General features: G+C 42.7%; 1 protein-coding gene across 1 annotated transcript in view; it reads left to right on the top strand.

The window, feature by feature from the left end:
- Window positions 1-27199, top strand: part of OTUD7A (OTU deubiquitinase 7A) — a 452998-nt gene that overhangs the window by 373491 nt on the left and 52308 nt on the right. Inside the window, exons 7-9 of the mRNA XM_082256697.1 lie at window positions 6314-6415; window positions 8074-8201; window positions 10673-10785. Of these exons, the coding sequence (XP_082112823.1) occupies window positions 6314-6415; window positions 8074-8201; window positions 10673-10785 (343 nt within the window). The remainder of the gene's footprint in view (window positions 1-6313; window positions 6416-8073; window positions 8202-10672; window positions 10786-27199) is intronic.

The raw sequence follows: 27199 nt of genomic DNA, 5'->3' as shown, positions 1-27199 counted from the left end.
ATGACACTTTGCTACAATGTAAAGTAGTGAGTGTACAGCTTGTATAACAGTGTAAATTTGCTGTCCCCTCAAAAAAAAAAAAACTCAACACACAGCCATTCATTTCTAAACCACTGACAACAAAAGTGAGTACACTCCTAAGTCAAAATTTCCAAATTGGACCCAATTAGTAATTTTCCCTCCCTGGTGCCATGTGACTCATTAGTGGTACAAAGTCGCAGGTGTGGTAAATTTGGTGTTATCGCTCTCACTCTCTCATACTGGTCACTGGAAGTTCAACATGGCACCTTATGGCAAAGAACTCTCTGAAGATCTGAAAAAAGAAATGTTGCTTTGCATAAAGATGGCCTAGGTTATAAGAAGGTTGCCAAGACCCTGAAACTGAGCTGCAGCACGGTGGCCAAGATCATACAGAGGTTTAACAGGACAGATTTCACTCAGAACAGGTCTCGTTATGGTCGACCAAAGGAGTTGAGTGCACTTTCTCAGCATCATATCCAGAGGTTGTCTTTGGAAAATAGATGTATGAGTGCTGCCAGTATTGCTGCAGAGGTTGAAGGGGTGGGGGGGTCAGCCTGTCAGTGCCGCACACTGCATCAAATTGGTCTGCATGGCTGTCGTCCCAGAAGGAAGCCTCTTCTAAAGATGATGCACAAGAAAGCCTGCAAACAGTTTGCTGAAGACAAGAAGACTAAGGACATGGATTACTGGAACCATGTCCTGTGGTCTGATGAGACCAAGATAAACTTATTTGGTATAGATGGTGTCAGGCGTGTATAGCAGCAACCAGGTGAGGAGTACAAAGACAAGTGTATATTGCCTACATTCAAGCATGGTGGTGGGAGTGTCATGGTCTGGGGCTGCATGAGTGCTGCCGGCTCTTGGGAGCTACAGTTCATTGAGGGACCATGAATGCCAACATTTACAGGACTGTGACTGAAGCAGAGCATGATCCCCTCCCTTCAGAGACTGGGCGACAGGGCAGTATTCCAGCATGATAACGACCCCAAATACACCTCCAAGATGACAACTGCCTTGCTAAAGAAGCTCATGGTAAAGGAAATAGACTGACTAAGTATGTTTCCAGACCTAAACCCTATTGAGCATCTGTGGGAATCTTCAAATGGAAGGTGGAGGAGCGCAAGGTCTCTAACATCCACCAGCTCCCTGATATCATCATGGAGGAGTGGAAGAGGACTCCAGTGGCAACCTGTGAAGCTCTGGTGAACTCAATGCTCAAGAGTGTTAAGGCAGTGCTGGAAAATAATGGTGGCCACACAAAATATTGACACTTTTGGGCCCAATTTGGACATTTTGACTTAGGGGTGTACTCACTTTTGTTGCCTTCGGTTTAGACATCAATGGCTGTGTGTTGAGTTATTTTGAGTGGACAGCAAATATACACTGTTATACAAGCTGTACACTTACTACTTTACATTGTAGCAAAGTGTCATTTCTGCAGTGTTGTCACATGAAAAGGTATAATAAAATATTTACAAAAATGTGAAAGGTATACTCATTTTTGTGAGATACTGTAGCTTGAAGAAGAGTGGAGGGATTGGCAGAGAGGGGTGGCGGACACTGAATGGTTGGTAAAGTGGATGAGTCTGACAGCGGCATTTATGATAAACTGAAGAGGGGATAGCTTCCGGAAAGGTAGGCCAATGAGGAGGGAGTTACAATAGTCAAGGCAAGAGAATACTAGGGAGTGAATAAGTTGCTTAGTGGTTTTAACGTTTAGAAAGGGGGGTTTTTTGGAGATGTTGAAGTCTGCAAGATTTGGACAGCAGCTGGATTTGGAGCAGAAAGGACAGGTCAGAGTCCAAGATTACACCTAGCACCCTGGCATGAGGGGAGGGACGGACGGATTATTATTAATCTTGATGGAGAAGTCAGGGGAGGGGCCACGGGTGGTAGGAAACATTATGAGCTCAGTTTTAGAAAGATTGAGTTTGAGGAAGTTGTGTGACATCAATGCTGATATGTCAGTTAGTAATGTCAGAGGAGATTAAAGGAGTAAGGTGAGGAGTAGAGAGATGGATTTGTGTGTCGTCAGTATAAAGATGGTACTGGAAGCCATGGGAGTTTATTAATTGACCAAAGGAATGGAGAAGAGGAGGGGTCCAAGGACAGAACCTTGAGGTACCCTTACAGAAAGAGGAAGTGGAGAGGAAGAAACAGAGTAATAGGTAACACTGAAGGAGCGCTGCCATAGGTAGGAGGAGAACCAGGAGGGAGCAGTGTCTTGAAGGCCAAGAGAGTAGAGTTTTTTGAGGAGGAGGGGATGATCAACAGTATCAAACTCTACAGAAAGGTCTAGTAGTGTGGGTATGGAGTAGTGGCCATTGATTTTAGCAGTTAGTAGATCATTAATGAGTTTCAGTATTGCTGTTTCAGTAGAGTGCAGTAAGCGAAAGCCAGACTGTAAGGGGTCAAGAAGGTTTTTGGATATAGAACGATTCTGTCTCTAAAAGAAAAAAGAGCTGCTTCGGGTATTAAGTACATACATTTAGAGGTACCTGCAGCAACCTGAAAAACCTGCAGTTACAAGCAAATGATAAGCCATTCTGACAGCGAAGGCCCTGGCACTTCCTCATAGTATGAAGACCTGACTGCTCCTTCCTGCCTGCACATTCCAATTGACCAATGAGGCAACCTTTTGTACTGGGCCAAAAGGAATGTGGGGAGATGGGACTTAGCAGTAGTAAGCCTGACCTAACACCATGCAGAGGTATCAGCACTTTGCCTGTTCAAAGAACCCTCCATTGAGGCCTTTCAAGACTGCTACAGGTTTATACAGGCACCCCTAGGTGACTGGACTTTATAACTGGAGCAGTTTTTTTGTTTTGAAAAGTTCTGTGCCAGATTCAGAAAAATCCAGCCTCTAGTTTTCGTAACTTAACCAAATCCATATTTTGGTAGCTCTCAATAGTACATACAAAGGAGTGCTTTGGCTACCCCAAATCCAAAAGGAATTACCTCCATAGATAACAAAACTGGAGGTAATTAAGACCATCTTTAACTTGGCGTACAGAAACAGGCACAGTGATTATCTCTGTACACTTTGCAGCAGAATGGCATGTTTTCCGCCACTACCCCTTCTCTTCTTCACCTGTTACTGGTTGTCAAGGATGCTGTTTGCTTCACAGACAACATGCTTCAGCAACCAGTGACGCTGACAGTGGGTGGAGCCTAACGGGGAAGCTGAGGCAATAGTTTCCATTCAGATCCACTCCCCTTGTGATTGACAGCAGCTAGTGGGCGGATTTTATAGCCAATAACACGTTGTCTGTTGGTTTTAGATTTCACTTACTGCCTGCTGTCAATCATAATGGGAGCAGACCTAAAGGGGAACTAGTGTCTCTTAATTCCTAACAGAATTGCAGATTCCTACCTGTTTCAGTGGCAAAGTAATTCTGAATGGGAGTGACTTTTTCATTATTAATCGGCTGATGCACTTGCAGTGTTCTAATTAGGAAAGTTGCAATGTTTGCATCCTTTTAGAAGCATTTAACCCAGTAGGTGTATCTCACGAAAAACAAAACTTTTTTTGCAGAAGATGCCAAAAATTTGGCTTGTGTCTTAGTGCAGACATCTGGGAAAATCAGTGAGCCAATCACACAAGGAGGAAATTACATTTTTAGAGAGTGTTCTGTACACGACTGTGTACAAAACACCTCCAGGTTGCCATATTGCTATGAATTTTACAGAAAATGACAGCCCTGCAGGTTTAAAAGGAAAGGCAATTTTTAATGACAGTTTCTTTTACAATGGCTTGTAGCAATTGTATATGCTACATTCTTTTTTTTGTTTGCTATTTTTTTCATCCTTAAAGTAGAATTACCCTTTAACACCTTCCCGCCTGGCTGTCAATGTGTTGTAGGCCGATCGGGAGGGTGTTAAAGCGACTTTCCTCCTTTTTCCTGGACGTCATATGACCTACTCTCAGAAGGAGCCGCTCGCGGGGCTGTGCAGCAACGGGATCTGTCACCAGCTGTGTCACTGGACACAGCCGATGACTGCACAGTGTACTGGTTCACTGACAGTGCCATGTGACTGCTGTGACCAATCACAGCAGATCACATGACAGTTGTAAACAATGGATGGCTTTCTTTTATGCCATCCATTGTGTACAATTGTTTTGCTAGCTGTGATTGGTCAATGTGATCACATGGTACAGACAGGGCCAAACACAGCCCATCTCTACCATGTAATTAGCTCTGGCCAATCACAGCTAATCACAACAAAACAAACTGAATGAATCCACTTTATTCAGTAAAATGCTTGCTTATAGCAATGAAATTCCCTGTTGTAAGCAATCATAACATGTAAAAAAAAAAAAAAAAACTGATCACTTCACTAGTACAATGTTACTATGCTAACATGTTGCTTTGGTCACAGTATGTGATGTAAAAAAAAAGAAATAAAATTGCAATAAAATTTTTTTTAAAAATTATTAAAAATGTGTTTTTTTTTTTTTTCATTTTTTCATACTGTCACCAGTCAGTGTCCTTGATCACTGCCACACCAGTCACTGGACTGGTGATAGTATGTCAAAAAAGTATGACAAAAAATGACAACTTCAAAAACTCGCCATGCCTCTTACTAACTACCTTGGACTGTCTACTTTCCAAAGAGGGGTCATTTGGGGGATATTTGTACTGTCCTGATATTTTTGGGCCTCAAGAATTGAGATAGGCTTTAGTACATCAGGATTGTTCAATTTTCAGATATAAACCATAGTTTGTGAACTCTATAACTTTCCTACAGACTAAATGATATACACTGATTTGGGTTATTTTCACCAAATAAATGTTATTTTCACCAAAGAAATGTAACAGAATACATTTTGTCCTCAATATTTTGAAGAACAATTTTTTTGAAAACTTTTATAACTTTTATTTAGCAAAAAATAAAAACATAGTGATGATTAAATACCACCAAAGGAAAGCTACATTTGTGTGAACAAAATGATAAAAATGTAATATGGGTGAAGTTTTGCATGACCGCGCAATTGTTATTCAAAGTGCGACAGTGCTTAAAGCTGAAAATTGGCCCGGGCAGGAAGGGGGTAAAAGTGTCTGGTATTGAAATGGTTAAATTCTTAATTTTTGGATTTGTACATAAGCCCGTGGTTGCTTGTTTCTTTTTAAAGAATAAGGGTGCTTTCATAAATTTTCCCTAACCCTGATGACTTATTCTTTCTTGTAAAACCCCTCAACCCAACTACATACCTCAGGAAGACAGCCGCAGCGTTTACATTGTCCGCCTACAGTCCTTTTCAATGCTGGTAGTGCCTGCGCAGTGAGCTTTCATAGATTCGCAATTCTCAATTTACTTTTTAGCACCATTACTAACCTTTATATTGGAATTAAAGCCGAAGTAAATCCAACGATTTAACATTTTCAAAAAACAGTTACATTTCCGGCACGTGACGGGAATATAATTGTCACATTGGTTGCGCTCTCAACCGAACTGTCAAACCATCAAATGGTTGGTGTTATAACTGATCACATGTGCAGCTTAATGGCAGTTGAAGATTAAACAGAGGCCAAGATGGCAGCTTCCTTGGCTGAAAACGATAGGAGGGTTTAATTTCACTTTAGTAAAAGCAGCCTACACCTACATTCTTACACACTATCCAGAACTGAAAAATTATCTTTAGGCTGACATTGGGATTTACCTTGAACAGATAAATACCCAAAACAATCCAACTGACATTTTCAAGATCACCCACTTTATACAGTTAAAGCGGAGTTCCACCCAAAAGTGGAACTTCCGCTTTAGGGAGTCCTGACCCCCCGACATGCCACATTTGGCATGTCATTTTTTGGGGGGGGGGGAGCGGGTACCTAGTTTTGACAGGTACCCGCTCCCACTTCCGCTCGGAGCGCCGCGGCGCCCTGAGCGGAAGTTCTCCTCTCCCCCTCCCTCCTTGCAATCTTCTGGGACACGTCAGAGGTCCCAGAAGATTGCCGGCCAATCACAGCGCGCAGCGCGACTCGCGCATGCGCAGTGGGTACCCGGCTGTGAAGCCGCAAACTGTAACAGCCGGGTGCCCACAGCAGTGATGCCGGCCCCGAGGGAGAGGATCGAGGCTTCCGGCGGCCGCATCGCTGGACCGTTGGACAGGTGAGTAAATGGCTGGAACTCCGCTTTAAAGAATACAAGAAATATTTGCAATTCACAAGTAACAGTTCTCTGTAGAAGTTCTCTGATCAAATGATTAGACATCCGTGGAAAGTCTGATCCTGCAGAAACCTGGGCAGTGCCAAGCGGTTCCTTCTGGTAACATTCTCTCCTTTTATCCCAGGGAGGCTGAACTGGTGGTCTACAACATGCTCAAGCTGCAAACGTCTTCTGCCTTTAGCAACAACCGGAGATGGAAACTGTCTACTTCATGCTGCTTCTTTAGGTAGGAGACGAGTAGTAATAATATTAATAATAATAATAAAAAAAAATTAAGTTAAACTTTAGTTTATTTTGCGCCTTTATAGGTAGTTTCTCAAAGCACTTTACAAAGAGCGCTTTACATTTACAAATTGTCCTAGAATTCAGTTCAATATTGAACACAATTTATTTGTGAATACTATATTATTATTTATTAAAGAGTGATTTTAACCTTAACCTCTATAAATCTACCAACAGCTAACATGGTCATCATTGTTTCTTCTATAACAACCCTCATGAATTGCCGGAAAATAGAATGAGTGTGGAAAGCATGAGTAATCTGCTACCCTACTAACATCCCCTCCTGACCTACTACTCTGCAAACATTGCATCCTAACCTGCTACTCTGCTAACTACCCATTCCAATCTGTTTGCCCTGCTATCATCGCATTCGATCTGCTTTCCCACTAACATACCATTTGATGTGCATTCCTGCTAACATTACCCTGACCTGCTACACTGCTCACATTCCATCCTAACCTATTACTCCGCTGTCATCTATTCCTGACTTGTTATCCTACTAACATCCCATCCTGCCCTATTAATATTCCATTGTAATCTGATTCCCTGCTGACATCACAACTAATCTGCTTTCTAGCTAATAGCCAATCATTACCTACTGCCTTGCTAAAATCCCATCCTAACCTGTTACCCTGTTGCCATCTCGTCTTGACCTGTCAGTATCCCATACTGGCTTTCCTGCTAGCAACCCATCCTGACCTGCTACCCTGCTAACATCTTATTCTGATCTGCTACGTTACTGGCTGCTGGCCTTGTCTAAACCCATTATATGTGCTGTCAAGACATTGTAAATGTTATTATCATGGAGCTGCAGGCACTTCCTGTTAATATTTACTTTACTAGCTAAATCTGTAAATTAAACATTATACATACGTGTCTATAATTAGATTTGTGTGCTGCCTAAAATATATTTTCATATCCAAGGCACTTGAGCTTTTTTTTTTTGGCAGATTAAAGAGAATATATAGTTTGATTAGTGTGTTTTTAGATAGATATACATTTAAAATAGAGCAACGTGATATAAATGATCTTATCACAATGGGGTGTATTTATAAAAAAAAAGTTGCATAGCAATTTGCTCAGTTAAAGTGCATGTACATTTAGTTTAGATCAGGCTTTCTTAACGCGGGTTCCTCAAGAGGTTGCTAGGGGTTCCCTGAACAAGTAGCAACTAATGATACTCAAATACAGTAGGTTGCCACTGAAACTAATGGCGGGAATATTCCCACTGATTACAAAGGTAAGGAACATTCTTCTCCTTGACCATCACACAAATGTACAGTGAGCTGTAGATGCAGTGTTTTTATTTGTTAGTCTAAACCAGGGGTCTCCAAACTTTCTAAAAAAAGCCAGTTTTATTTTTTTTTTTATTATATAACTAGAGGAAGACAGCGTCATTACTATAAACTGTTCATACTTAATACGATGTTGTTTTAACACAATTGATATTTCTTTTATTGGTTCACAAGATAACAGTCACACATAATACGTTCATCAAAGAGGGAACAGTTAGATCCTTGCCCTTCTTGGTTTCCCCCGATAGACCTGGCTTTGTAGTTATCAGGACATTGTCTGCTTCACTGCTTGTGTCTTGTCTCTTAGGGATGTGGGGATTTCATGACCGAGACCTTGTTCTAAGGAAAGCTCTTTATACCATGATGAGAAGTGGAGCAGAGAGGGAGGCACTGAAGAGGAGATGGAGGTGGCAGCAGACACAGCAGAACAAGGAGGTATTAGTGTCTAGCTGTTTAACTCCTGCTGCTGAGCACATAAAGATGTCTTCAAGTAACTTGTTATAATCACTTTGCTGTCACATGGGAAGTTTGATGCTTACACCTGTCCAGAGCAATAAGCTCATGATCTTACAATACACCCTAATTAGGCTCTGGTGAAATAGTCTGAATTTCATTTTTTTCTTTGATTCATGGCCAACCACTCTAGAGTCTTCTTGAAGTCCTGCCAAGGTCACTCTGAGATAACCCTCAAAACCACCATTGTTTAATGTGCTTTTCTTGGAAAGGCAAACAATATCACAGGTATCAAGAATGGGGTTAGTGATGAAAGAACATATATAAATTAAACAGCATTCCCTTGGTATTTCCTGTAAAATAAGATGAACTGCTGCCCTCCAGCACAAAGTTAACATAGGAAATTTGAATGATGACCACAATTATACATTGCTTTTCTTCACTTCTCCAAGAAGTAATTTTAAGCAGAAAAAGAATATTGATATTTAGTAAGAGAGTCTGGTATATTTGTGTGGGGAAATGGGAGCTTGGGTAGAATGTAAATAAAAGTCATTTTTAAATCACAAAAATGTGGATTTATGGATTTCATGCCACCCCTTGGTCAATAAAGTGTCACTAAACCCAATCCAAAAAATCAAAGTAAATATTCCTGGCCAACAATAAGTGCTACATACCTACAATAACCAATGTCAGATTGTATATGAAGAAATATATATGTAATTATTCTGCTCAGCTGACTTCCTTGGCTTGAGGTTGGCTACTGTATGTAGGATATAGCCACCCTCCTTGCTTCACTCCCACTATAGACTACATCCAGGTTAGTATTCCCTCCTGTTCATAACATAAAATCTGTTTGCAGTGAGAAATGCAGCCCATTATTTACTGACCCGCTCATGCAGCATGGTAATAAATCTTGGGAGAGGAAGTCTTTATATAGTAGTGCACGTTCATATAATACGCATGCACTGCTCGTAACACAAATAGTGGGGATAGCGGGGAATCAGTATTCTGAAAAATAAGCACTGTTTGCTGATTTTAAAAAAGAGAGTTTTTTTTAATAAAATGCTCAATTGGTAACTTGTTTTTAGTTGGCAGGGTTTAGTGACACTTTAATATCATTGTCATTGTATTTAGCTTTATTGTGTTTTAATCAATTTGATTAAAACATGGGAAAACAAAAATAGTTAGCTCTGGTCATGTATGGGCATCACTAATCTTCATTACGGAACTTTGTTTCCTAAAAGATCGCTGTAGTTTTTTTGGGGAACTTTCTCAAAAAGCATATGTGAACCATTTTGAAAATCAAATTAAAAAAGCGCTAACACATTAAATAAATTGTTATTATTATATAAATGTGTGTGGTGATCAACTTCTATTTAAATAAAGTCCAAAGTGTCCAAAATTATGTGCAAAATGTATGCAGCTGCTGTGCATCCAAGTAAGTCTTGGAGAAAATATGTTAAAATGAAGTTAAAACAGCGCTAGCATCACATAAAAAATTCACTGGTGAGTATAATATAGGTTCTAAAAGTGCAAGGTGATCAATATAAATAATATATAAAAATATAGATATGAACCAGCAATAAATCACAATAAAAATATAGAAATATATAAATATATAGATATGAACCAGCAATAAATCACAATAAGTCACAATAAATATTCCTAAAATAGTCCTTAAATCTTGGTGTAATAAAATAAGGTGCTCAGGTGCAGAAACCGTCCGATCAAGCAGTGCTCAAGTGAGTGGCCCGTCCCTCCAGGTCCCCTACTCACCACAGGTATGTATCACAAACACTTGATAGGATCATATATGGCTTAGGCAACCAGGCTTCGATATGGATGGATCCAGGAGAAAGGAATGCCTTAATATAGGATCGCTCCAAAAGGTCAGTGAGGAGCTGCAGAGAAGTGTGGAGCTGTCAGTGGTGTGCAGTCTTCCTCTGCATCCTCCTCCTTCTTCTCCTGCTTAGACCAGCTTTAGGAATATTTATTGTGACTTATTGTGATTTATTGCTGGTTCATATCTATATATTTATATATTTCTATATTTTTATTGTGATTTATTGCTGGTTCATATCTATATTTTTATATATTATTTATATTGATCACCTTGCACTTTTAGAACCTATATTATACTCACCAGCGAATTTTTTATGTGATGCTAGCGCTGTTTTAACTTCATTTTAACATATGTGAACCATTGGTGACCAACTTTATGTAGTAGGTCTCAAGTGTGGTCCCTGATATTACTAAAGGCCACACATAATATTCAATGCTTTAACACTGTACCACACTAAACGCATGAAGGATGTCTGCCTTTTGACTTGAGGTCTTCTATGAAATTATTATATTCACAACAAAAAAAAAATTCACCAGTTCAGTCTAGTGTGATTAGCCAGAACTAAAGAAAGTATATATAAAAAATTATATCTATTTTTCCTTTTGTACAGTCTGGACTGGTTTACACAGAGGACGAATGGGAGAGAGAATGGAATGAGCTTCTTAAACTGGCATCTAGTGAGCCTCGGACACACTTCAGCAAGAATGGAGGCTCGGGTGGTGGGTAAGTTTTACCTAATACATGTTTGAGATAACATTGTGTAGAAAAAAATAATTATTTGTAGTTTGTAAAAAATTAAAAAAAAATAAATCATTGCCGCTTGGACCTTGTAGTTTTCCCATTCACAGAACATTGTTTGTTGCAGAGTGTGACGGGGGGGGGGGGGGGGGCAGGGAGAGGGGGCCGGTGCATCTGTAACATGTTAAATGTTACATCCTGAATATGGGTGTAACATGAAACAAAAGGTAAACTTATCCTTTAACAGGAATGCAACCAAACCAATTGATATTGTAAGTCCACAGGCCTTCGTGAGCCCTGATCTCCTGAAGATAGATCCTCTTTTTGTGGATGTCCTGCAGTCTTTGAGGAATACTGTTTCAAACCTTCCTCTTTTATATTCTCTATCAGGTGCTAGCACTAGGATTTTTACCCCTTACTCCTTGATGGAGGATTCTGCTCTTTAAACGGCTGGATGATTTATGGAATCCTATAATTAATAACTGATTACGCAGGTTTGCTGTGTAGCTATCATCTATAGATGTTTGTTGGAAGGACTCCTACTCATCCTTCTGGTCATGTTATCATACGAAGGATCACAGTATATCCTCATCCCTGCTCCCTTTTGTAAGGGTGTTGTTATCCCTTAATTTTTTTCCAGTTTATTGAATTTTCCTTTTCTCCGTTTATATTTTATGCTCCAACATCCATGGCTTTCGGATAGTCGTCTAATCAGGTACCAACCTTCCATATCAGAGACCTCCCTTTTTCTGCAGCCCAGGGTTAGGAGCGTTTAGCTTAAGCTACTTGCTTTGGACTGGTTGATCCTCTGGGCATGCTATGTCTGTTCAGACTTCTTTTCACTGATGTCAATGTTATGTAAGCTAGGTTTAACGTTGAATTCCAGTCAAAATGTAAAATACACCCCTTATTTCTATGAATAATTTTAAAAACGTTAATATTAAACACTATTTGAATTGTTGAATGTCTGATTAGAAATACCTGCCCAGTCTAGACATTTACCAACCTTCCTGTCTTTTACCGACAGTTGCTTTGTGCAGCCAAATATGGCTGCACACAGGCACTTCCTGATACTGTTGTTGGTCCCTGTTCAAGCAGCCCCATCCAAGTCCCGCCCAGCCTCTCCCCATCCAGACATGACAGGCTTTCCCATGAAAACCACTGGCAGTATAAGAAATAAAACACAATAAGGATGGCAGAAGGTCAGCTCCACATATGCAGCTCTGCAGAGCTCTGAATCAGAACTGGCAGCGGGTGAAGGGAGCTGGATCGAGAGAGCTGTCAGTGTAGCCTGAAGTGCTGTGGGTTGTCAGCACAACTCACATGGCATGTTTAATTGTCCCTCAGCCATGGGCATTGCCTTGAGACGGATGGTTTGGCTAAAGAGCTGGTTGGCTGACCAACCAAGCTTCTAAGAAAGCCCTAGCTGACCTCCCATTTCTGGGAGAGCGTTTGTTTGGCGACTATTTGGATGAGTTGATCAAGGGCTTTACTGGCGGGAAGAGTACTCTTCTTCCTCAATCCTCCAAGGGTAAGGCTCCCCGTACTGAGCAGGGTCCCTCTTTTGTGCTTACAAGCGTTTTTTTTTTTTTCATGCCTCCGGGGCACAAGAAAAAAATAAGCCGTACAGAGCTTCTGGAGGGGCTAAAAAAAAGCATTGGAGCAAGCCCAAGGCCGGTCAGTCCGGTGCTGCTGACAAGTCCTCTTCAGCATGAAGGGGCGCCCTCACCCAGCTCAGGGGTGGGGGGACGTCTGCGCTTCTTCCAGGAACCCTGGACTTCCTTCATTCAGGATGCTTGGGTTCACAAACTGATTTGTTCCGGGGCCGGGGGTACATAATCGAATTCTGGTCCCGGCCAGGGGACAGGTTTTTTCAGTCAAACCTCTGCCTGTCTCCAGAGCGTTTGAAGGATCTGCGGGAGGCTGCGCAAGATCTCCTGGCTCAAGGGGTGATTGTGCCGGTTCTTCCGCAGGAACGCCCTCAAGGTTTCTATTCAAACCTGTTCACGGTGCCCAGAAAGGAGGGAAAGGTGCCTCCAATTCTGGATCTCAAGGCTCTGTACCGCTTTGTGCGGGTGCAGAAGTTTCTTATGGAGTCCATTCGGTCAGTGGTGGTATCCTCGAATCATAGGGATTTTCTGGCTTCCATCGATCTCATGGATGCGTATCTCCACGTCACTATCACGTATCTAGTGGAGATCGAGCTGTAGAGGGGGCTTCTCTTGCACCTCCCGTCCAACACCCCTTGTAGAGATGACAGGCGGTGTAGGGCACAGAGTGGCACGAGGGCCGGTATAGCAGGTGGTGCCTTGACAGGAGACTGATGGCCGTGGATCACCGGATGAGCACCTGGAACTGGAACTCTGATGCTGGATGAGAAGAAAGGATCGAAGCCATAACACAAGCCCAGGAGTCGTCAACAGCCAGGCAGCGCGGGTACAGGAACGTGAGAAGGAAGCAGTGTCAGGATACAAGCTGAAGTCGGTACACAATCTGGCAGCGAGGTACAAAGGCATAAGACAGGAACAAGGTCAATCACAGGCCGGGGCCACAGGTAGGCAGGCAGGAATCCAAAGGAGAGTCAAGGGTAAGCCGGGTCAGTACAGGTAATCCAGAAGCAGGTCAGGGCACAGGTAAACAGGAACAAGCTGAAAGACCACTCAGCAATGTGCTCCTGTAACTGCTCAGCCTAAATAGGCCGTTTGGCGCCAATGCGTGCGCGCGTACGCGCATGCGCAAACGCACATTTCTTCCTGTACACCCAGTAAGGTACCTGGGCATGCGCGCCAACGCCTGTTTGGGTCCAGCTGAACGTCTCTTACAGTCCCCATTTTCGAGGGGCACCAGCGATTCCTCCACTTTGCCATAGCAAAGGAGCACTTTCAATTTGTGGCATTACCCTTTGGTCTTACCTCGGCTCCCAGAGTATTTACCAAGGTCTTAGCCCCTGTGCTGGTCTTGTTACTTCGGCGAGGTATCTAAATTGTGGGATATTTGGACGATCTCCTGTTGCGAGCAGTCTTCCACTCAGATCTGTTGGGCAACATCACTATTACGATTCAGACCCTTCAAGAACTTGGGTGGACGATCAATTTAAAAAAATCTGCTTTGATGGCATCAGTACGGGTCACTTATCTGGGGCTGACTCTCAACTCTGCACTGGTGAGGGTCTTTCTCCCCCTGGACAAACTTCAGAAGCTGCAAAAAGCAGTCAGGTTGCTGATGGAGACCGATCAGTCCTCCCTCCGGGCTTGCATGAGAGCCTTGGGTCTGATGGTTTCGACCTTCGAAAGCAGTCCGGTTTTCTCAGTCTCACTCTAGACCTTTGCAAAAGGAGATTCTGGTGAAATGGAACAGAGATCCTCGGTCATTGGACCAGAAGATTTGCTTGAGCCATCTTACGAAGTCAGCTCTTTCTTGGTGGCTCTGGTCACCTGCCCTGTTCCAGGGCAAGCCCTTCCTGCCGGTATTTGGATGGTGGTCACCACGGACGCCAGCCTGTCAGGCTGGAGTGGAGTGCTAGGGAAGCTATGAGCCCAGGGGACTTGGGCGACGGAGGAGTCTTCCTTGCCGATCAATATTCTGGAGCTGAGAGTGATCAAGCTCTGCCCTCTTCACTGGACGGGTCGGCTACACGGCTCTCCGGTTCGGATACAGTCGGACAATGCCACGGCCATGGCCTACATCAATCATCAAGGGGGCACCAAGAGTGTCCTGGCAGCCAAGGAGATGGCCAAGATTCTGTTTTGGGCGGAACAACATGTCCTGCCTGTTTCCGCAGTCCACATTCCGGGGGTGGAGCATTGGCAAGCGGATTACCTTAGTCGTGTTTTGCTTGCGTCTATCTAGCAAGGTTACTCTGCGGTACAAACAAGGAAACTCAGACCTTTGCAGTATATAAATGTGCTTTTACTATGCAAAAGCAATCTGTACATACAAAACTATTACAATATTTAGGAGCATAATACAAGACTGGCAGATACAGATAAAGATAGAGCAAATATATAATACTTAACTAAAAGAAGCCATGGAGCCATGGAGTCCCATTTCATGCACATGGCTCAGGGAAATCAGCGTCAAGTTCTTGCTTCATGGATGTTTCTGTGAGACTGACTCTTGGAGCTTTGGGCAGTAGTATTTAGACTTGTGTATAAGGAATATACCATCCCCCCAAACCAACACCCTTTATCCTGAGGAGAAAAGGGCTCGCTTATCCATTTTTTGGACGGTCACTAATACTTTAAAGTGGGGGAAGGTTAGACTTGGTCAAACTGCATTCCTCAAGCCTTTACAAAAGAAAGGTATGACCTTATATGGCTTCTTGACCAGAGATTACAGTGCATTAGTGAGCCACTGTATTAAATGAGGGAAATATGTCATATGCAATTTCCACAACAAGTCGACAGGTGTCGGATCAAGGGGAATGGTTCCTTCATTCAGAAGTGTTTCATCTCCTGTGTGCCTGGTGGGGGACTCCAGAGGTGGATCTGTTTGCGTCTCGCCTCAACAGGAAAGTTCAGTGGTTTGTGGCCAGGTCTTGGGATCCCCTGGCCGACGCCACAGACGCTCTGGTGGGTCCTTGGAGCCAGTATCGCCTGATTTATGCCTTCCCTTTGCTCGTACCTGCCGAGGTCTCTTCGCTGGGTGGCGATGGAAGGCATTCCGGTCATTCTGGTGGCACCAGACTGGCCTCGGCTGTCTTAATACGCAGACCTGGTACAAAAGGTTGTAGACCCTTCATGGAGGCTTCCTCTGCGGGAAGATCTACTGTCTCAAGGACCGATCTTCCATCCTGCTTTACGGCTGCTGGCTTTAACGGCTTTGCTGTTGAAAGCAAGGTGTTGAGGGATAGAGGTCTTTCTGACTCAGTGATTCCTACCCTTTTGAAGGCCAGAAAGTCGACTTCCAGGAAGATCTATCATTGCACGTGGAAATCGTACATTTCATGGTATGAATCGCTGCAGCTGCACCCTCGCTTATTTTCTATAGCTAGGGTTTTGACCTTTTTACAAAAAGGGATTGAGCAGCACTTGGCGTTGGGTACTATCAAGGGCCAGGTGTCAGCCTTGGCTGTTTACTTCCAACGTCCGTTGGCAACTAATAGCTTGATTTGCACGTTCATCCAGGGGACGCGTCATCTGGCTCCTCAGTGGAGATCTCCGTTACCTGCGTGGGATCTCAATCTAGTTTTGTCTGTTCTTCAAAAGCCTCCCTTTGAGAATATCAGGGAGATTTCTCGTCTTTCCTTTTTGCAGAAGGTTGCCTTTCTAGTGGCTATTACTTCTGCTCGTAGAGTCTGAGTTAGCGGCGCTGTCCTGTCGTTCGCCTTATTTGGTGGTCCACAGGGATAAAGTGGTCCTCCGGCCAAAACCGTCTTTTCTCCCTAAGGTGGTGTCAGATTTTCACCTTAATGAAGACATTGTGTTGCCTTCCTTATGTCCTAAGCCTAAACATCCAAGGAGATTGCCTTGCACTCTCTGGATGTGGTTCGGGCGATAAGGCTTTATTTGACGGTTACTGAGTCCTTTTCGGAAATCAGACTCTCTCTTTGTCTTTACGGACGGTCCTCGCAAAGGTTTGGCTGCGTCCGCTGCGACCATTTCAAGATGGATCAGGCAGACGATTGTTCAGGCTTATTCACTCAAGGGTCAGGTTCCTCCTTTCCCTGTAAAGGCTCATTCGACTAGAGCGCCGAGTACCTCTTGGGCTTTTCGCCATCAGGCCTCTGTCGTACAGGTTTGTAAGGCAGCGACTTGGTCGTCTGTTCACACCGTTACCAAATTTTATAAGGTGGATTTGTTCGGATGCCTCTTTTTGCCGCAAGGTTTTGCAGGCCGCTGTTTCATAAGAGAATGTTTTTTTCTTATTCTCTTAGGGGTCTTTTACCTGGGTGAGCTCATGTTGTTTTGGTTGAGCTTCATGTTACCCAGTTGGCTAGGTTTAGCCTTTTGGAGTTTACGTTACCTTCTGGTTGCATTTTTCCCACGCCTCATGCCTATACTGCTTTGGGATTTCCCACACAGCTCATAAAGATGAGGCAGCGTCTGTCAATGGACGATAGAGAAAATACGATTTTTGTAAGATCTTACCGTAAAATCTTTTTCTCTACTGTCCATTGACAGACGCAGGACCCGCCCCTCTGATGGGGATGTTTTTTTTGTCTTCCCTGCTTGCAACTAAGCTGATATGCTGGGCTGTGTCTGTGCGGGTTATGTCTGGAGGGACAGCCCCATGGGCGTGTATATGTAAAAACTTTGTACTAACATACTGCCTAGACTACTCCTGCAGGTGGCAGCATAACCCACACAGCTCATAAAGATGAGGCTGCATCTGCCAATAGACATCAGAGAAAAAGTTTTTACGGTAAGATCTTACAAAAATCTTATTTTTGGTGTTTTGAATACTTTTAAGTGCAAAGGAAGGATTCAACGTCCTTTAGAAGCCAGATCCCTACATAAAGAGTACCTGTCACTTTGTCAGTTCCTGTCATAACCTGTCAGATTTTTAAGTACCATAGTTTGTCGCCATTCCACGAGTGTGCGCAATTTTGAACCGTAATATGTTAGGTATCTATTTACTCGGCTTGACATAATTTTTCACAATATACACAAAATTTGGGATAACTTTACTGTTTAGTTTTTTTTTTTAATTCAGTCAAGTGTATTTTTTCCCCCCAAAAAAATTGCATTTGAAAGACTGCTGTGCAAATACCGCGTGACATAAAATATTGCAACGACCGCCATTTTGTTCTCCAGAGTCTTCGCTAAAATATATGTATAAATAATGTTTGGGGGTTCTAAGTAATTTATAGCAAAAGAATACAGATTTTAACTTGTAAACAACAAGTGGCAAAAATAGGCTTGGTCATTAAGTGGTTAATAGATGATACAAAAGCTAAAACTTTGGAATTTCTGTGAACTCTTTTTCTTGAAGTTCTTTGAGGGACACAAGTCCCAGCCCTCTGTGTTATTTGCTGTTGTACTGATTGCTTGCAAACCTGAAGGCTTACAGGTGGGATTTAACAGGGGCTGGCTTTAAGTGATTGTAAACGATCACCTTGTAAAACAACCCATTCAGTTTAACCACTTAAGCCCCGGAGGATTTGGCTGCTAAAAGACCAGGGGGTATTTTGCGATTCGGCACTGCGTGACTTTAATGGACAATTGCGCGGTCGTGCGACGCTGTACCTAAACGAATTTGACGTCCTTTTTTTCCCACAAACAGAGATTTCTTTTGGTGGTATTTGATCACCTGTGCGATTTTTTGATCACGCGCTATAAACAAAAAAAAGAGCGTCAATTTTGCAAAAATAACAATATTTTTCACATTTTTTTATATGAAATTCCCCAAAAAAAAAAGTAAAAAACAAAATTTTTTAACATTTTCGGCCAATTTGTTTTATGCTACATATGTTTGGTAAAAAAAATCGCAAAAAGCGTATTTTGATTGGTTTGCGCAAAAGTTTACTAACAAAAAGAAAGATTTTTGTCATTTTTGTTGTTTTTTTTTTAAACGCGTAATGGTGGCGATCTGCGATTTTTTTTGCGGTACTGCGACATTTTTGACACTTTTGGGGATACCAGTGACATTTCTACAGTAATCAGTGCTATATATATGCACTGTTACTGTAAAATTACACTGGCAGTGAAGGGGTTTACTTTATTTGAGAGGGAAGGGCTGTGTGTGTCCCTAGGGGCGTGATTCTAACTGTGATTGGCTGTGGCTTGAGCTGTAGGAACACTGATCAACGGTCCTACATAGTAGAACCGTATGATCAGTGTTTCTACACAGGGGAGAATGACAGGCAGCTTGTTTACACAAGCTGCCTGCCTTTCTCCCTCTCCCCCGACGATCGCAGAGTGAGCGGCGGACATCGGGTCCGCCGGTCACACGCACGGGGGGGTCCGTGACCACGCGGAAGCACGCCGCCGGCGGCGCGCGCTCGCTCCCCAGAGCCTCACAGGATATATACGTCACTTTGCCTGTGAGGGGCTGACCGCTGCAGTATATCTACTTGCGGCGGTCGCCAAGCGGTTAAAATAGTAATGAAAGGCAAAACATTTTTGTATAGATAAAAAAAACATTATAAATACATTTTCCCTCTTTTATAAATGATTACATTCCCTCTGTTTGCAGCTGCATTGAAGCTGGGGGTAGGAGAAGCAGCAGCACACTGAGGTTCCAAGTAAATGGCTGGATGAGTCTGATTATTAGTGTTGGAATTCCCAGGATAGCTAGAGAATATACCACGATGTACTCTCATGATTAGTGTGGTCAGTTAGGAAAGCAGAGGGACTAGCAGGAACACCGGGGATTTTACTTAAAGGAAGCAATACAAAGAGAACAGAAGACTTTCTCATGCAAGTACATGGTACAGCAGGCACATATCAGGAATATGAAGTTTTGGGGTAACAAACACTTTAACTTTTTGTTTGCTAATGTCTCAAACTTCAATAAGTGGCATAACTTGACTGTTTAACCACTTGAAACCTAGCTGCTGTTTTGAAATGGTGCTGTCAAATGACACCTAGAATCAGCTGCTCCTGCAGGTCTCAGCATTCAGTACTAAGCCCGAGAGCTGAAAGATCAGCTTCTGGATTTCCATTCCTCCAAAGCAATGTGTTGTAGAAGCGAATGTTAACACCATTCCTCCACGTACCATTTATATCAAGAGCAGTTGGTTGAATGACATTTTTCCAGCAGTCATAATTGACAGAACTTGATCTACCAATTGACTCCTGTTGAATTGGGAGGGCCACACATAGATCGAAATTCAGCCAGTACCTAGCTAGAGTGACATTCTTACCACCATTACAGGATGAGCATTTTTCTCACTGGCCTACAATGAATTCATTTTAGAAAGGGTTTCCTGAGCCCAAAAAAATATTCCAAGCATTCCTTTTGGGGGGAAAAGGTTGCAAAGGGTTGCTGAAGAGCAGTGGTCTCCAAATTGCAGCCCTTTGCTTGCTTTTATACGCCCTTTTGGGCAATATTTAATCCTTTGGCACTAACAATAGAGCATAATTCCCCCCACTGATACCAATGAAGGGGCACATTTCCTCCCAATGACACCAACGATGGGGCACAGTTCTTCCCAAACACCAACGATGAGGCATTATTCTTCCAACACATGACACCCACAGTGGGGCACAATTCCTCTCACTGACACCAAAGATGGGGCATTATTTACTCCCACTGATGCCAGGATATTTTCTACTTTCAGTGTCCACAGTCTGGCACCTCTACAGTCTGAGGGACAATAAAATGGCTGTTTGTTTAGAAAGTTTGGAGACCCCTCCTGTAGAGCATTATTTATCATGGCAAAACATAGACTTTACATTTTCACATTAACCAGAATACAGATATAATCTGTATAAATATGTTTGTCTTTAAAGCAGACCATAGACTGTTTGAATCATGTATGGGCAGGGCAGGCTGATTGTACCTAAGTTGATTGATCAATAAACTTGGGTACAACCAGCCTGTTGGGTTTTTTCCTGCAATTGTTGACTATGTTGATGGGGAATCAAGTGTTTTTCTTTCCTGCAACCCATAGTCTATGGCCGGCTTTAGTCTGATTAGAAAATTGCAAATTATGCTTCTGCTCTCATTTATAGGCGACAGATTCTCTTTAACAATCTTCCTTACTTAATCTATATTTTACTTTCCAAGAATTACAACCGCTGAGATGTGGGAGAGTTAATAGTAGTGGTACTTAAAAAGCACACAAGGAATGTTGGAGTAAAATTCATTTAGCAGCTATTGAAATGAACAGATATTTTTCAATGGCTTTTGCGCAAGTGTCGAGGGAAGCCTGACTGCATACAGATTAATCTGCACTGCAAATTGAAAATGAGCAGCACTGCAGTAACTGCTCATCAGATAAACGAACAGTGTTTCACAGTGAATCAAGCATAATTACTTAGAATAAAAATGTGTTATTATTACAATCATACAGGAAGACGTGCCGCTTTGTGAGCAACTCTTTATGTCACTCTGTGCCACAGATAGTAGATGCATAGATTAAAATTCTGCATCTCTAGGTGTGTGTTTGTGTGTGTGTTTGTGTGTGTATTTGTGTGTGTGTGTTTGTCAGTGTATTTGTGTCTGTGTGTGTGTGTGTGTGTGTTTGTATGTGTGTCTGTATTTGTGTGTATGTGCGTGTTTGTGTATCTGTCTGTCTGTGTGTGTGTGTGTGTGTGTGTATGTATGTGTGTCTGTGTAAGTGTGTGTGTGTGTGTGTGTGTGTGTGTGTGTGTGTGTGTATGTGTGTGTGTTTTTGTGTGTGTGTCTGTGTATGTGTGTGTGTGTTTCTGTGTATGTGTGTGTGTCTGTGTATGTTTATATGTGTGCGTGTCTGTGTATGTGTATCTGTGTGTGTGTCTACGTATGTGTGTGTTTGCATGTGTGTGTATGGGTGTGTGTCTGTGTATGTGTGTGTGTCTGTGTGTGTGTGTGTGTGTGTGTGTATGTGTGTGTGTTTGTGTGTGTTTTTGTGTGTGTGTATGTGTGTGTATGTGTGTCTGTGTGTATGTGTGTGTGTATGTGTGTGTGTGTGTATGTGTGTGTGTCTGTGTATGTGTATCTGTGTGTGTGTGTCTACGTATGTGTGTGTATGTGTGTGTGCGTATGTGTGTGTGTATCTGTGTGTGTGTGATTTTAGGCCTATGTTTTCATGCTGCTGTAGAATGGACTGAAGTATAGTACTTGTCTCTGTCAAAAAAAAACAATTTAGGTGAATGCATATAAAGCGGTTGTACACCGCTGGACATTTTTTGTTAGACCTGCATGATAATAGCATAATGTGCTAGTATGCATCGCATACTAGCACATTATGTTAAATTTACCTTAAACAAGATGTACAGCCAAAGCTTGTTTGGCTGTAAATCTCCTATGGATCATAGAAATGCAGTTCGTTCTGCACCCCTGTGACCTGTTTTCAGCAAAGAGCGGGCTGAAGTCTGCTCTCTGCTGATGTCACAGAAGTCAGTCCAGGCACCGCATCATCGCAGCAATGGAAGTCGGGATCCGCCAGCGAGCCGCTGGGACCCTGAGCCGGCCTGCTCCGCCCTCTCCGCAGCCCAGCACTCCAGTGAGTGAGGAGAGGGCAGAGCAGAGAGCTGCTGACTGACAGCGGGAGCTGCCGTTTACAGCACATGGCTCGTAAGGAATGGCACGGGTGACCGTTCCTTCAGAACACGTCACTGGCTGCATGTACAGTAAATATCTCCTAAACTGTGCATGTTTACAAGATATTTACACTGCCTATAGGTAAGCCTTATTATAGGCTTACCTAAAGGTACAAGCAAGAGATGGAAGTTTACTTCCATTTTAAAGCAGAACTAAACTTAAAGCTGAACTCCAGCCTTACCTTCACAGTTGTACAGGCTCCTCTCCTACACTAAAGATGCTTAGTCTGATTTTATTCCACACTCTGATCTTCTGCAAGTGAGCATTTGATGCTGCTGCAATTCTCGATAGAGCTTCTCATTTCCTGTCTGGAGGGCGTCCAGCGTCATCTAGCTCTTAACTCCCCAACCTGACTATCTCTTGCCCTCCCCTTTCATTTACTGGATATCAGTTATTTCAATCATGAAGTCTCAGCATCAAGTTCAAGTCTACCTTTTTATCATTAACCAGAAGGCAAAGCACTTGTCACCAGGAGCACATTTACCTTATCCATCTGTGGTGAAGCAATGATGTCATAGTGGGTACAGTGCATGGGAGGGAGCCTTTGGCTGCATTGTGAGGAAGCCTTTGCAAGCTGAGACATAATATTCAGACCCACAGATCTAGGAGGGGGAACAGTGGAGGTTGGAGCTTTACCTTTACATGTTTTTAAATGAACTGCAAACAGAAAAGCGGAATACAGTGACCACTTAGGCTGGTGGTGTTCCTTTGCTATCCAGGCAACTGGTTGAACAAGGGTCAAGGTTTGTCCAAATTTATGTTGGGGGTCAGAAGCTTTAGAATGCTAAGATTAATCCAGTACTACAGCTGCAATGACTTTAGCTCCTACAGCAGTAAGCCTAAAGGCCCGTACACACGTAGCGATTGTCGGCCGTAAATATTCGGCCGCCGAACGATCGGCCGATTGTCGGCTTGTTAGTATGATGCTTCCGACAACCGAATGCGACTTTTCGGCCGAACAGAATCGGGTGTGCAGGCTATAAAATTTTTGTTGGCCGTCACCAGAACGGCCGATTGTTCGCCAGTCAGTATAGAATTCGGCCGACTAACAGCAGATGAGCAAGACTGGGCATGTTCAGAGAAGAAAAAACACACGGAAAGTTAACCATCACATGGCATCACTTCTGCAGTCAGCTGTTGTTGGCCGACAAAATTCGTGTGCAGTCTTTAGCACTTTTCAACCGACAGGAGAGCACTGGACAAAAGACGGCCGATCGTTCGGCCGACATTCGGTACGTGTGTACGGGGCTTTAGTCCTACTCCATCACAGTCATTGTTGCTATTGTTTTCCCTTCAAAAATCATATTCTGCAACCCTAAGGGTGCATTCACATTTCCAAATGCACAAAGTCCAAATACATGCAGGTGTGCACCTTTAAATGTTTACATGGGATACATGGGTGCTTGAGCAACGTAAGGGACTATTAGACAAGGTGACAATCTGCCTATGCCTTACATCGAAGAGAAAACTATTTGCCTTGCTCTGTGGAAATCATGCTCAAGACTTCACCTAAAAATGGCAGCAGTAAAAATCTGGCAAATGGTCTGATTGTTCAACACTATCCAAAATGTTAAAAAAGGTCTACATTTTTTTTTTTTTTTACAAAGTACTGATTTTTATAGTTTTTTGAAAAAATAAAAAAATGATTTTGATTTGAGCTATGCGCCTAATTTTACAAATACGATTGAAGGCATTATCTAGTGTTCAATTGGCTTTAAAGACACTACATATAGTTACATAGTAGGTGAGGTTGAATAAAGACAATAGTCCATCCAGTTCAACCTGTGTAGGTGTGTGTGGCTGTAATCATCTCACATAGCCCTTAATGTCCTGATCCTTGAGATGTACGTCTAAGAGTCTTTTGAAAGCCACCATACTACCCGCAGAAACCACCTCTTGTGGTAGACAATTCCACAATCTTGTAGCCCTAACAGTAAAGAACCCTCCTTGTTGCCTGAGGTTAAAACGCTTCTCCTCTAATCGCATTGTAAGTCCTCGAGTCCTCATGCAATTCCTTCGAATGAACAGCTTTTCTTCTAAGCTGAGATCCCCATTAAGATATTTATAAATTACTATCATGTCCCCCCTCAGACGTCTCTTCTCCAGGGAGAATAAATTGAGCGATTGCAGCCGCTCTTCATAGTTAAGGTCCTCCAACCCCCTAATCAGTTTAGTTGCCCTTCTCTGGACTCTCTCCAGCTCCAACACATCCCTCCTGAGAACTGGCGACCAGAACTGGACAGAATACTCCAGATGCGGTCAGACCAGAGTTTTATAAAGTGGAAGGATTATAGTCTTATCTCTGGAATACATCCCTTTCTTTATGCATGCTAATAATCTGCTGGCTTTGGCAGCTGCCGCTTGACATTGCATGCTGTTGCCTAATCTATCATCAACCAAGATTCCCAGATCTTTCTCCATTTTTGATTCCCCCAAGGGTTCAACTCCTAACGTGTATTGTGTTTTTATGTTTTTAGTCCCCAAGTGCAAAACCTTACACTTCTCCACGTTAAACCTCATTTGCCATGTCGTTGCCCACTCCGTTATTTTGTCCAGGTCATTCTGTAGGATATCTGCTTCATGCTGTGCAGTTATTGCCCTGGCCAATTTTGTGTCATCTGCAAAAACTGATAACGAACTACTGATCCCGTCCTCAATGCTGTTTATGAATAAATTGAACAAGGTTGGTCCCAGCACTGAGCCCTGGGGCACCCCGCTTACTACCTCAGACCAGTCTGAGTATGCGCTGTTTATTACCACCCTTTGGACACGCCCTTTTAGCCAGTTCCGTATCCAAGAGCAAACCCTGCTGTCGATACCTGCAGACCTTATTTTATAAATTAAGCGCTTGTGGGGAACTGTATCAAACGCCTTAGCGAAATCCAAGTACACCACATCCACTGGTCTGCCCCTATCTAGCTCACAGCTCACCTCCTCGTAGAATGCTAAGAGATTGGTTTGACAAGAACGCCCATTTGTAAACCCGTGCTGATTACTGCTGATGATGTTGTTGTCTTTAGCATACTCTACGATATAGTCCCTTATCATCCCCTCCAAAAGTTTACATACTATTGATGTCAAACTGACAGGCCTATAATTTCCCGGGATATGCCTCTGGCCCTTTTTGAATATCGGAATCACGTTAGCCTTCCTCCAATCCCCTGGTACATCTCCTGTCCTAATACTGTCAGCAAAGATCAGGAACTAGAAACAATATACAAAAAAAAAAAAATGCACCAATGGAAGGAGCCAGACCAAGTGATAAAAGAGTCCAAATAATTTACTGGTTTACACTAAGAAAACAGCTAATGTGTTTCGGAGGTCAGAAGATTTTCAGTTAAAGTGATAATAAACGCGCACAGTTTAATTTACGTTATCCCTTCTCTTTCTGTATGTGGATGATGGCACTGTAATTATTTAAATAAAAATAAAATATCTAAGTACCTTTTTCCTAATCGATATACAGCTGTTATATGACCCAGCTCTTTCCCAGCCTGTCTGCAGGGAAACATAAGCAGGAGGAGCCTTTAGTCCTCTGCTGCTGATCACATGTTAAAAAAAAAAAAAGCAACCTTTGGAATACAGAGTAAAAATATATATTTTTTATCCTAAATATTGTGAATGTGCTCACCTCAGTAACAACTCCATATACTTATAAGTCCTGCTCTTTCTGAAGAGATTGCCCTTTCTTCTATCTGCTCTGTTCCGTATCTAGGATGTGGATATGGGGAGTTGTCCCTAGTACAGGCGGTCCCCCGGTTACCAACATCCGACTTACAAACAACTCCTACTTACAAACGGAGAGAGACAACAGGAAGTGAGGAGAAATCTACCCCTATGAAGGGAAATTCATGCCTGTAAGAGTTCTAATGGAAAAAGGTGTCTAATCCTTGTTTCCACAACAACCCAACATTTTCAGAATCCAGTTGTCATAGGGACAGAAAGTGAGATGACATCTTCTGAACAGTACAGACAGCAAAACAAATGGTACAGGGGTGTTAACCCTTCCCTTTGCTAGCCAAAAAAACTTAAAAATTAATATTTTTGCTGGAGCTAAGCTTAAAAAATTTACTTATTCTGACTTACAAATTCGACTTAAAGAGGAAGTAAACCCTCCTCTGCAACGTGTACCTATAGGTAAGCCTATGATAAGGCTTACCTATAGGTACTGTAAATATCTCCTAAACATGCACCGTTTAGGAGATATTTAGCTTGCATGCAGCCAGTAACATCACTGGCGAATGCGCTCTGAAGGAACGGCCACTGGTGCCGTTCCTTCAGAGCCCAGTCACCGCAGCTTCAGCCAATCAGATGGCCGGATGCCGCAAACCCGGAAGAAGAGCGACCGAACATGTCGCCTGTGAGAGAGGTGAGTGAGCGGCACTGCGGAGCTTCGTTCTAAGGTAAGTATTTCATAATGAGCTAGTATGCATCGCATACACATTATGTGTTTGTCTTTCAGGTGTTTGTTTTTTTAAAAAAAAAATTCTGAGGTTTACAACCTCTTTAAGAACAAACCTACAGTCCCTATTTTGTTTGTAATCCGAGGACCGCCTTTACTGGTTAAATATGGATTTATTAACATATCAGCTAACTTTTTTGAAAGGAAATATATTTATTTCAAGTAAAAATTCAAATTTGGCCTTACCCACCAGATTACAGTTAGTCCCCAGGTCACAAACAAGATAGGGATCTGTAGGTTTGTTCTTAAGTTGAATTTGTATGTAAGTCGTAACAGGTAAATTTTTTAAGTGTAGCTCCAGCTCAAAAAAAAAATCTTTTAAGGTTTTTGGATAGTATAGGGAAGGGATAACACCCCTGTGACATTCGTTTTGCTGTCTAAGTCCCTGTTCAGAAGATTTCACCTCACTTTCTTTCCATATGACAATTGGATTTTGAATATTTTGGGTTGCCGTGAAAACAAGGATTGGTGATTAAAGCTTCAGTGGATACACCTTTTCTCTTACGTCCTCTGACAGTCGCCACCCACTCATACAATCTGCATGTCTGGGGTATTGGCCTTCTCCACAGGAGTAAGCTAGGCAGAAGATTTTGTTAGAACATTCACAAAAACTTTGCATAGACACACCTACAGGGGGCTGTCCCTCTGGTCAATACCCCCAGCTAGCTTCATTCCCAATCCAGTTTTCTGCTGCCTAGCTTAAGAGTAGGCTGGCTTTTCCCTGGCTGGGGCTGCGGTGTCAGCTTT

This window comes from Pelophylax lessonae (genome assembly GCF_965119305.1).
Source record: "Pelophylax lessonae genome assembly, chromosome: 4".
Classification (NCBI taxonomy): Eukaryota; Metazoa; Chordata; class Amphibia; order Anura; family Ranidae; genus Pelophylax; species Pelophylax lessonae.
Note: the sequence above shows the minus strand (reverse complement) of the source record. Positions and strands in the feature narration are given on the sequence as shown.